We start from the raw sequence: 12827 nt of genomic DNA, 5'->3' as shown, positions 1-12827 counted from the left end.
CTGCCCTTAAAAACCACCTGTGCCTTACAGCCTGTCTCCAATCAACGTCTGGGCTGGGCTGGTTGACAGCTTCCTTGTGCATTTCACCCAGACAACCACAAACACAGGATACTCAGTCACACCTACACTCATCTGCATACTGAATGGGTCTTTCTGGGCTGGAAGGGTGGAGGCCCTAACACTTACATTACAAAGGCCAGTGGTCTGCCTTCACACAATGGACTGCCAACCCCCCTAATGGGACCCTGGCAGACATGATTGCACTGAAAGAGGAAGTTGTGCACTTCAAAACCACTCTTTGAAGTCTACCCCCACTTCAAAGGCATTTTTGGGTATATAAACTGGGTCTCTGACCCCACCAACTCAGACACTTCTGGACCTGAACCTGCAACCTGTCAAGAGACACTGTCTGTCTGTCCAAAGGACTCATCTGGACTGCTTTGCTGAGAAGAACTGCTGCCCTGCTGTTGCCCTGCTGCCCTCTGACTTTACTGAGAGGTGCTCTCCAAGGGCTTGGATTGAGCTAGCCTCCTGTTTTCTGAAGTCACACGGACAAAAAGACTTCACCTCTTCATGAAACTCCTTGTGCACTGAAAATTGACGCACAGCCTGCCGGAAACGCCGCACAGCCATTTTGCGACTGAGAAATCACTACACAGCTGAACCGGAATGACGCAGCCTGACTTCCCGAGTGAAGAGATGACGCATTGCCTGCCTTGCAACAGAAAATCCGACCCACAACCCTACCAGATCGTCGCAAAGCCGAACCGGAACGATGCAGCCGATTCCCCACATGGAAAATCGACGCAGTGCCTGCCGTGTGACAGAAAATCAGACGCATCGCCCTACCGGATCGACGCAATGCCTGTGACTTCTTCCAGCGTGCCCAGGATTTCCCAGCATTGTCCTGGACGTCAAAAAGATCCCCGTGTCACAGTGAGGAACCAAGACTGCGCGCCGAGAAACGACGCAAAGCCCCTTGCTGCATGGAAAGAAATAACGCATTGTCTGTGCCACGTCGGAAAATCCAACACACACCTTATTTTTCCACGCATCTCATCTTCTGCAACTCCGTGCGTGTTATTTTTTTACACAAACTAGGTACTTTGTATAATCAAGAGACAACTGACATTGCCTTCTAAGTTAAGGCTGACTGCTCGGTGCCAAGCTACCAGAGGGTGGGCACAGAATAATTTGGATTGTTTGTGACTTACCTTGACTAGGATTGTGGTCCCTATTTGGACAAGGGTGTATACCTCTGCCAACTAGAGACTCCATTTCTAACACTGAAATTCTTGCAAAAGGGCAGCTAATCTTGCTAGTCTGGTCGAACCTATGCCAGCACCTCTTGGGGTAAGTACCTTCAACAGAGGCTTATGATTTGTTCTCAATTTGAAGCACATACCCCACAAATATGTACTGAAATCTTCTGTAGACCATGCTGCTGCCAGCACTTCATGATTTATTACAAAGTAGTTCTTTTCTGAGTCTGTCAAAGTGCGAGATGCAAAAGCTACAGTTCTCTCCCCTTCTCTGTGGGTTTGAGAGAGAACTTCACCAATCCCTACAGCACTGGCATCAACCGTGAGAACAGTGTTCCATTTGACATCAAATGGCAGAAGAATATCTGCTTTACACACATCCTGTTTTACACGATCAAAACACTTTTGCTGCCCCTCAAGCCATTTAAATACACATCCTTTCCTGAGAAACACCTTTAATCCCTCAGTCTTTGAGGCAAAGTTTTCCACAAACTTGGCATAGTACTCAATCAATCCCCTGAATGACTTTAATTGGTCTTTGTCTTTCGGTGAGGGAGACAATTCTATGGCTTCAAGTACATTTTTTTGGTTTTACACCTTCCCCAGTAATGGTATGGTCCAAGTATTCAATCTCCTCACACAAAAATGTGCATTTCTCTCTCTTGAGTGTGAGACCTACTTCCAATAACTTCCTCAGAACTTTCTTCAATACAACATTATGTTGTTCCATAGGAGCCCCATAAATGAGAATATCGTCTTGGAAAAACATAATATTTGTAAAGCCTTCAAAAATGCTGTGGCATAAATCATTGAAAAATGCTAGCAGCCGATGACAACCCAAACGGCATTCTAGTAAAACAGAATGTTTCTTCCATGGTAATAAAGGCCGTCAGATCTTTGGATTGATCGTGCAAACAGATTTGATGGTAAGCACTTCTCAAATCTAATTTTGAGGATAACTTACCACCATTTAGCAAAAATATCAACTTGTTGATGTTGGGTAACTATATTCTGATTGACACTTCTTAAATCCCCACAGAACCTTAAGCGGCGGTCAGATTTCTCCGCTATCACCACACGTAGGAGCTTCAACTGGTTCAATTACCCCCTCTTTCACCATTTCTATAACCTTCTCTCTAACTATTATAGGAAGCTTCCTTACTTTGTGCTTCACTGGCACTGCTCCATTCTTCATCCTAATCTTATGTACATACCTATGTATTTCATCTAAATCTTCCTTGAACTCCTTTTCTATCTCACTCAGAATTTCATTCACATTTTTGTCCTCAATAACCATTACTTGGTCATGTGCCCTGGGATTAACTATGATGTTCAAATCTTATTGGTGCATCGAACCTAATATAGGAGTTCCTTCTTCTGCAATGTATACTTTGCCCTGAGTTTTTCTTGATTTAAATTCAATTTCTGACACAAAATAACCTAGAATATCAATCTCTTTGCCCTGATACCCACCCGGGCAAATGTATTTGGGTAATAAGTTTACATGCGACCATGTTTTAAAATAAATATCCTTAGGTATAATTGTGTAATGTGACCCAGTATCTACCATAAGTTCCACGTCTCTCCCATTGATGTTGAACCACGCATTTGGCCTACTTTCCCTCCTCTTCATATCATCATCTTCACCCACACTCAAAATGCGATCTTGAGCTAAATCTTGATTACTATCATTCCTGTCAGCCACCACTGTTACTTTGGATGTAGACCATTCTTTGCCCATGCATGCATAATGACCTTTACACCCTACCTCCTACATTCTTTATTGATGGCAAAACATGTCTTAGAATCACTTCCATGAAAATTGCTACCACAACTATTACATCCTTTTGAATTACTTTTGGGTGCATAGTTCCTTTGTGGTTGCTTGCTCTATCCCACTGCTCCAATACTATTTTTTTTCCACCTCTCCATCTACTTCAGCTACTTCTTCTTTCTGACTTGCAATGCCACCCCCGTTTATTCATTTCCCTCATGCAATACTTCGACTCTTCCACGACCTTCGCCATTTCGATTGCATCTCTTAATGTGGGGTTTTTCACTGCCCACAACTGCTCTTGTATCTTTCGACTCTTACACTGTACAATTAACTGATCTCATAATAATTCATCGCCCATCAAACCAAATTGGCATTTTCACAGATAATTCCCTCAATCTGGATACAAACTCATCTATAGTCTCGCCAATATGTTGTGGTTGCGTATAAAACTTATATCTTGCCATCACAACATTTGTTTCTTTGGCAAATCTGTTGCTTAGTCTGAGTCTGGCCTCTCTGTAAACATCAGTCATTCTATAACCGTTGCCCAACACTTCTGTCAAGAATTTAAATATTCTCTGACCTTCACACCCTAATGCATTTAATAAAATAGAGTTCCTCCTTTCTGAGCTAAATTCTTCACTGTCTAAGGCTTATAAATAACTGTCAAACATATCAATCCAGTCCTCCAACGGGATGGTAGATGCCCCTTGATGTTGTAGAAAAAATGGAGGTGCAGAAATGGTTAATTTTTCCATATCTTGTTCAGGTTGAGTGTTGCACTATTACCAGTTTACTAATACACCCTTACGAGTACTAGGGCGTGTGCGTCACTGCGCTGCTGATATTGCTTCCGTCCATAATCACTTCTACTACATCTGGGTGCTCCTTGTCGAACTACAATTATTTATTTAAAAGTGCTCCTGTTGCACCTCACCCCTTTAAGACAGTAACAAAGGTGACCTTTTAATGGTTGTGGTTGAAGCTGGTCACAACTTCAAAAACAGAAATGAGGGCGTGCTCAAGGAATCACTAAGAGGGTGTGCATGTCGCCGCGTAGACGTGCCGGTGGACTGGTCGCTCCACTGGTGTAACTCGCCTCACTCTGCAACCCTGAAGCACAGTTACAGGTACCCAGCGCCGCGCCTCGTGCTACTTGCACTGCTGCACTCTAAGCGTGCCTCACTCGTTTTCCGCTGTGTGCACATCTGTATTCCTTGCGTCTGGCTGCACCTCACACTGAGTGTGCTGTTGTTCTCCCTGGCACACGCTGTACTGGCCATGTCTCGCGCTGCCAGAGCTTCGCACCGGTTGTACAATTTATTAAAAAGATATATACAGTATCTGGTGGGCGAGAAATCCTTTAAAAGAATCAGCTTGCACTGCAACTGACACAGGTTTAAACCCAACACTTCACTGCATGTAGAGAACCCCATTACATCATAAATACAAGACATCCTTCTCCCTTAATAAAACAAAATCTTGCCAGCATACATTACAGGAAGTGTAACTCTTATAAGTATACATATAGTTTTTTTTTTATGTAATTTTTTTTCAGCACACTCACAAAGGGTTTCTCATTAGTCTTTTGTGGTCCCAGACAAGCTGGGACCAGGGCAGGGAGGCATGAAATTCCGGACACCTCTGTAGGGGTAGGACTCTAGAAGTTTCTCGTACTTCAAAGTGGGCACCCAGGATACATATTGGAAACTCAGACCCAACTCTTTAGTGCACCTCTGGACCTGTGGAAGACTCAGGAGGACTTCTGTGATGTTCTTCTGCAAGAAGGACTGCTACTATGCTGTGGAGCTACTCTGCTGCCTTGATGCCCTGGTGCCCTGCTGCTTGAGTGAGAAGGCCTGGACCTGCATCCTGATCCCAGGACCCCCTGAGTGACTCCATGGGCTAATTGGCTGGCCTCCTGATCAGAGCCTCAGGGACAGAAAAGGCTCCGCCCACCTTGAGCCCAGCATATGGACTCTGTCTGCTGTGAGTCTTGTCCCCAAAGTGGTACCACCCAGTCCTGGGCCCTTGAAAGTGGGCCTGAAAGTGCTCTGCCAGCCCAGCTGTGGATCCAGCAGAATGAATGCATCTCCTCTGCTGCGTGGCGCAACTCTGTGTGAAACAATGCATCACCTCTGCTGCATGGACTTTCCCAGCCCATGCCTCTGCATCACAGCCTCGCAGCTCCTCAGAACCGATGCATTGCCTTGGCTGTGCGATGCATCCTCGACACCAGGCTTCGCATCACAAGCCCTCATCACCGGGATCCTTAACGACAATGCCGGACCTTGCATCACAGCCTCACAGTCCTCGGGACTAACGCACTGCCTCGCCCGCATGGAGCATCCTTAATGCAGGATCTCGCAAATCTCCACAACCAGGATTTAAGGTACTCTTGTTCAGCTGGCCTAACTGAGTCCCTGTAGTCAGCTCACGTTCAATCACTGTCGGCCGTACCATGTCAATTTGTCCTGGTCCAGCGTGGCCAGATATGCATTGTGGGGCTTTGTGATTTTTGGCACTATTCTCACTTAAATCTTTACAGTTGCATATCTCTAGTTCTACTGATTGGATTTTTGTTGTTTTGTTACTGTTTGAAGTGTTGCACAAATACTTCACACATTGCCTCTGAGTTAAGCCTGACTACTCTGTGCCAAGCTACTTGAGGGTTGTGCACAAGTTAATTAAGGATTTGCTTGGGACTTCACCTTGACAAAAATTTTGGCTTCTGCTTGACTAGGATTTTACCCCCCCCTCAAACAGAAAACCAATTTCTAATGAAAAGGAAGTGATATTAGTCACAGTGGTCAAGAGTTTCTATGATTTTTAGTGTTTGAATGTCAGCTTACACATTATTTAAATACAGTGTGTGTATTTGGGGTTTTGGATATTATCTACAATTTCAGCCATTTGAGAGTCAGAGTAATACAAAAGCAACTGAATAGAAAAAACACCTAAAATGTGATGGTTCTCGTAGAGTATTTGGTTTATGGAGTCACATTCACCATATTCAGACAACCAGTTCGGCTCTCCCTGCTCAAGTCGTATGTCTTCAAGGATCATTATGGATTCTGTGTGTACACATTTGTCGGAAGGGAGCATTTCAACTAATTTGGAAGCACTTTCTTGCTCTCAATGAATGATTGGGTACTCTCTTCTTAGGAATACATCCTTGTGGTTCCTACTCTCATTGAAAACATTGCTACTTATCCTAACATTTATGTACACCCTCAATACATCCTAAATGTGTAATGGCTGAACTTGATAAAGACTACTCATATGGAAAAATGTTTGGTCCTTAGATACGGTTCTGCGTTTTATAGGAGACTAGTCTTTATATACATTATGGTTTAAGGTCAAAAGAAGCCCTACCCGAGATCAATTTATTATTCAACACAAAAGTTCTAGTTACATTTTTAAATATCTTTCTTTGTGGTTTATCTGGAGATTATGATGTGCTGCCCTCCAAAAAATAATTGATCTTTTAGTGGCATTTGCTTTCCACAAATAACAGTGAATTGAAAAAACACTTTAAATCTATCTTTAAGTCATGATGGTACAGAGCGCGCTATAATCATAGAATGGACCAGTGAGAGCAATCTCCTGTTGGACTGCATGTTGGAAGAGAATTGGTATGGTTACCTATATACATTTTGGTACTAAGGTCAACATGCCCACTAACATATTGAAATAGGTCAATGAGTAATTGTATATGGTTTAGTTTAGTTTTTTTGCATACTTTACCTGCATGTGTAGTTTATCCTTGGAAATTCTTATAATTCCACTCATTTCACACTGATTTGAAATTTACTGAAGTTGATAATTTTCATCTTCTCCTTCTCTTCCTTTGTATTTCTTCCCCTTTCTCTAGAAAAATGTAATTCTTAAAATGTTTAATTGTAGACCTGACAGTATATTTTACATCAATGTATTGGTAACTATAATTATTACTATATAGTTTTCAACCTGTTTTCTATTACTGCAACTGTATGAAATATTATGTACACTATTTTCATCTTACTAATTTATAATTTAAAAACGATTTATACTTTAAAAAGATACACAACCTGGTTCATTATGAGATATTTTAACAGATGGGTAATTTTCTAGCAAAACTATAATGTTGGCACATGTTTAATCAACCAGTAGGCAAATATAAGCAATTTCCCCTTAATTATGTGGTATTTAACCCATCCTTATATCATGATGACTGTATTACTATCTAAAATGCATCACGTGGCTCTAGGGAGGCACCTAAGTATGAGGTTATTGATTTGGGAACCAATGTGCGGGTAGCTGACAGCCACAGTGCAAAAGGCCCAAGCCATTAACAGAGATGTTTCATAGCCCAGGCTGGCATTATCTTCATTGGAAGAATGACATATCTGTTTCCACCACAGTATGAATGTGGCGGTGACCCACATCCCCTGTCTTCCACCTTGATATTGTAGAAGATACAACAGCATGACTTTAGTCCATCACAAATACCAACAATAAATAGAAGGACAGAAGTTGTCAGTTGATGAACAGAACCAGGTTTGTGCAGTACGCCTGTTCCTCTGTTTCCTCTTGACTTGAATGCCATTCACAATCTCCATATTAACCCATGTGTTCATGCTTCTTCTGTCTGCCTGGGATCTCTTCATGTCTGTGTCTGACTACAATACCTCATGTCACCATGTTTTTTAGAGGGTAGAATAACATGTACAGAGAGTGGGGTTTGACCGCAGATGCAACATCCATTTGCTGTCTTGATAACATATTGGATTTATGATTTTTTTTCTCAATTATAGAGCAGTGCACATATGGGTTTTCATAAAATGTCAATGGAAACGCTGGCAATTTGCATCTTCTATGCATTATTTTGTTGTTTATGCCTTTTAAGTGTACCATTTAAAATATAAACTCCATCTTCTGGATCCTTTTGTCCGTCCTCTTTTTGAGGGTATAGCTGAACTCTCTTAGCACAGTCTGTTCAGCACAGAGGCCCTGTTCCTAGTGAGTATAATGGTGTAAACCAATATCTTGCATTATTCATGACGGGAGTTACTTTCTAGGACAGCTAGGGGCAACACGCACAAAATTACCAAATTATTCATAAACACTTCCTCCAACAAAAAGCTAGGACTATTGGCTTTGTCAATGTGTGATCTAAAACGGAAAGGGGCGTCGAAAAAGTAGTATTATAAGAGTGAGGAGTTTGGGGTAAGGTTGGACACAACAATAGTGAAAGGTTTTGCAAAAAAACTTTATTTTAAAATGTGTCAATATAGCAACAAAAAGACATAATAGACATATTTTATTGATTAGAGCAGTATTTAATTATTGATAGACCCTCAGATGAGGCGAGTTTCAAAAATATCGTTTATAAATGAGCAAAGTAGAAACCAGCAAGAGTGTTGAAAACCTGTTATTGGCTCGAAAAACTTTTGTGGAGTGAAAAGCGAGGAGGTTCTTTTCATAATTTCTTTTTTCTATTAACTGGCTGAGACAGAGAGGAGATGATTTGAGATCTGCAATAGCGCAATAAAGACAGCCAGAATAAGAAATATGAGTGGAGGGAGGCACCTTTTTTAGGTCTGTTTGGACAGTGCTCTGTCTGGAGACCTATTGTTTACAGTATACATAGAATGAGCTGGGTCAGCTGTCTTTCAGCCATTAGCTTGTTTGGGTCCCTCCTAAACCATTGCTTTGGCATCCATAGTAACTACATTCAACCACCAGGGTCCTCAGAAGGTCAAACGTGCATGGCAGCTCCCCGGCTCTTTGTGCCGGCAGCCACTGAAATACAAATTCAGGGTGGCTGGCGGCTCTGGCAAATCCAATAGCTCTGGGATACAACTGAAAATGCAAGTCAGACAAAATGCCCTATCGGGCACCCGCCAGATATCGTCTTCTTTGACAGTGCTTAATTTGAGCCGATGGTTTCCCGTGCTGCACATTGGCACTTATTTTTGAGTGCCGGCGAGCAAAAGACACGCATAGGAAAGACAGAAAAGATGGAGGCAGAGAAAGACGGAAAAAAGGTCACACAGGGAGAAAGCAGAAAGCTGCAAGGGTGAGCTGAAGGGGCAGGGAGTGGCTGTAAATGGATAAAGAGGCCAGAGGTGGCTTCAGGATTACGCTGCCTCAGTATTCCGTGCTCACACGCTTAATTGCAGCAGCCGCTTGTTTCAGAGGAGAGCTTTGGGCACCAGCACATTTTTATTTACAATTTAAGCGCTGCTGGAACATAAGCTTGAGAGTGGAGAAAACTTGCAAAGTGGTATTGAGCTTGAAAGCGACCCTTGGTTGTGATCTCTTGAAGAATCATTAAAAGATTTTGCAGGTCATGGAGTGATTAACACTGAATATTATTACGTGATGTGGATTTGTAAAGCGCTGCTAGTCACCTGCGAGGCTATCCTAGCGCTGAGCAGGGCAAGGGCCAGCGACAGGTATAGACTATTAGTATAATATAGACTATTAATGCAGACTTGTGATGGAGGCAAACAAATACTGAGATCGTTTGAGTGCTTCTCCCTTCAGTTTGTGGGTATAAATGGTCTAGTGGGTTTTTTCAAAGGCTAAACCCAAAGGGGAGCAAGCACCACTAGAGTGGATGCCATAGTTATAGCTGGTGCAGTGATGCACTGCTGTCGGGGTCGTATTGTGATACAACAACACGAGCGTTTGCTAATGTAACTGGCACGTAACAGGTACCTGTTCAGAAACCATGTATCGCATGTAATCGCTGTGATGTTGCATCCTTTAAAACATATGCTGATATTTGCATCTCAAAAATAATATTTTCTTTGTGACTTGTCAGATTGGAGTAACAGGTTTCAGCGTACTCAGACTGAGGGCCAGATTTACTAACCTTTGCAGTGTAGCAAGGTAATTTGCTGCATTGCATGAAAGGGGGAGGGCAGAAATGTTCCATATCTACTAAAATAAGGCTCACTTTTGCTCTCTTAGAGCACAAATTGCAGCACACATACAAAGAGGAAATAACAAGGAGAGAAAAAAGATGTTTATACTTGTTATGCCATCCTCCGGGAGTCGTAGCAATTTCACGCAATCCTAGGTTAACAGACCTTTTTAAATCTGGGATTGCGTGAAATCCATGAGTGGATGCATGGGAACGCCCGTGTTCCACCAATTGAACGCCTCTCAGAATGAACTGTAACGCAATGCAAGGCAAGCTACTGCCTTAGGTTAAATTTTTTGTACAAAGCCACTAATCGCCCCTGGTTTGGATTTGTAAACATCTACTAGCATTTTGCGTCATGGTGCAAAAGTGGTGCAACCATGACAAAAAATGTGAGTAAATCTGGCCCTAAGTATAAAAAACTTGTGATAGTAAGTACAAGATAGCTGGGTCAACATGGAAACAAATCAGAACTCGAGGTACGATAGGACACCCACCATGTTCATTGGCCACCACATCTCTCCTCAAACCTGAAACATCTGAAAAGCCACAATTTGGATGTTTTCTGCTATTACATTTGTCACTTTTATATGCTGATGCTGGTTGGCTGTTTCCACTTATTACCGGAAACAAAATGATATCTATGTAAATTACACAGTGAAACACCAGACCAAGTTCCAGATTTCCTAACTCCCTGTGCCAGGTCAAAGCTAAGAAAAGTGGCCAAATGCAGTATATGGTATTCACTTTCCAGCCCAAAAATGCATTTTGCACTGGAAATTAGCCCTTTTCTCAATTCAGAGAGAACTTTGCACTGAATGCATCGCTCTGCGTCAGGGCTGCGTTGCTTAGGTGGATCAGTGCAAACTGATGTTTTGATGCAAAACCATGGTTTACTAAGATAACCTGATCGGACTTTGCTTCAAAAACTAACGCCTCGTTAAAGCAGGCCCTAACAACGAGAAGTGTTTTTATTTTACAAAAAAGCCTGCACATTGAATGTGTGCTGAAGAGCACAAGACAAGGGATCCTTCTATTTTTATCAGGTCATAGGAAGTTGTATTGGGAAGTTATGCTTCCAGTGTCGATCCTATACCTAACATGGCACTTTGTACATCTCTGCCCATTTCTGGACCATGAATGAGTGTTTTTGCCATTTATTCAGTGCCTGATTTGTAAATGTAGCATGGGGTAAACCTGTCTTAGAAGACTCTAGGCCCCAGGCAGGATACCACCACCGCCTCCGGGCGGGGCCTGGGTAGTGGTCATGGAGCAGGGTAGCTGCACTGAGAGACTTGTGGGTAGTTGAATGTACAGTGTGGCTGGTTAGTGATAACAAGGGTTGTGGGTAGTTGAAGACTTGCCCATCATAATGTGAGCGCCCGCACATACAAATACGCGTTTGATTATTGAATTCAGTCCTTCCTTACTAATTGGGAGACCCCTAAAAAAACTGTCTAAAATGAGAACAGACCGAACACCTTGAAGCGCTTATTGTACATTTTTGGGCTATAAAAAGGATCCATTACAGAACAATAATTATTTGGGGTTGGATTCCCAAGCCCCAATTATTTTCTATAAATTGTATTCAGTTTTGCCAAACCGACCTGGAAGCAGGCGCGGCTCCTCCGCTATGGCGGAGGAGTGTCGTCCTCCCCCCCCCCCACCAGCAGCAGCAACTGCAAAACATTTACTACACAATGATAATAAACTAAGATTATTATCATGTTGTAGTAAAATGGGCGGGGCATTAGAGATGATGAGAACTTAGGGGGGGTGCAAAGCAGTCCCCCTCAGTGTTAATGTATGTTTGGCTGGCCGACATGCGCAGTAGGCTCTCTCCAGCCCAGCGACTCAACACAGTCTACCTGGGAGCGTCCTGGCTGTGTGCTCCCAGCCAATCTGAATGCTGCTTTGAGCAGGGTCAGGATTATCTGCAGGGCAGGCTGGGAGCCTGTGCGTGCAGTGCAGGAGAGGATTGGCGAGGCGGAGAAGCAGGTAAGTGATTTTATTATTATTAGTTTTTTAATTAATTCGCCCCCCTGCACCATCCCCCGCGCTGCCCTGCCCCAACAAAGCCCCACAAGCCACTCCTCCCTTGAAGTGTTCTGCAAAATGCATTATATTCCAATATTTTTCACTGATAAACCTGTTCTGCATCCAGTGGAACTCCAATGTGAAATAAATGTGTTTTTTATTTTACCAAATACATTTAAAGTTTAGTCTTTAAATATTTGAATAACGACAGTATAAAGTGAACTTGGTGATTTCACTTCTCTGAGTGATGATTATTGTGGTGTCATTGGCAGATGAACCCGCTGTGCTGGAAACGGAAGACCTTGACCGGAAGGCCATACGCCTGGGCGGTGGCCTGGATCCAGACACCATCTCCCTGGCTTCGGTCACAGCGGTTACCACCAATGTCTCCAACAAACGGTGAGCTCTTCTGTGCTGACTCCACCCTAGGTCTTCGCCAAGGGGATGTGCTTGGAATGCCAAGTATGTTGGATGAGTTTGTGTATTTAATCATTTACTGGTTGTGTTCATGTGGCTCATGCCGCATACAGCATCTTGGTGGGGACCAAGATGGAAATGTAAAACTGATTAACAAAGGATGGCAACTGGCTCTAACCACATGTATACAAGAGGAAGATGCTGTGCTCTGGGCGGTTGGCAGGAGGGAGAAGACTAGGGCAATGCCTATTAGGCGGTGTCAACGTACGGACGCATATGCAGATAGAATCTTATGTCGTGCCAGTCCGTCATTATCATGGCTTTACAGCCCATTCAATAGTCAGGGGATGACTTTCCAGCAGTTCATACCTAGTGGACTCTCCATTTACCCTTCCCTAACACAAGTTGCTTTTCTAATATT

The 12827-nt window shown here is 43.0% G+C and overlaps 1 protein-coding gene across 11 annotated transcripts in view; it reads left to right on the top strand.

The window, feature by feature from the left end:
• OTOF (otoferlin) overlaps positions 1 to 12827 on the top strand; it is an 875032-nt gene that overhangs the window by 638521 nt on the left and 223684 nt on the right. For all 11 annotated transcript variants that reach the window (XM_069233684.1, XM_069233683.1, XM_069233685.1 and 8 more), the window contains one exon: positions 12262 to 12388. In XM_069233684.1, the coding sequence (XP_069089785.1) occupies positions 12262 to 12388 (127 nt within the window). The remainder of the gene's footprint in view (positions 1 to 12261; positions 12389 to 12827) is intronic.

This window comes from Pleurodeles waltl, chromosome 5 (genome assembly GCF_031143425.1).
Source record: "Pleurodeles waltl isolate 20211129_DDA chromosome 5, aPleWal1.hap1.20221129, whole genome shotgun sequence".
NCBI lineage: Eukaryota > Metazoa > Chordata > Amphibia > Caudata > Salamandridae > Pleurodeles > Pleurodeles waltl.
Note: the sequence above shows the minus strand (reverse complement) of the source record. Positions and strands in the feature narration are given on the sequence as shown.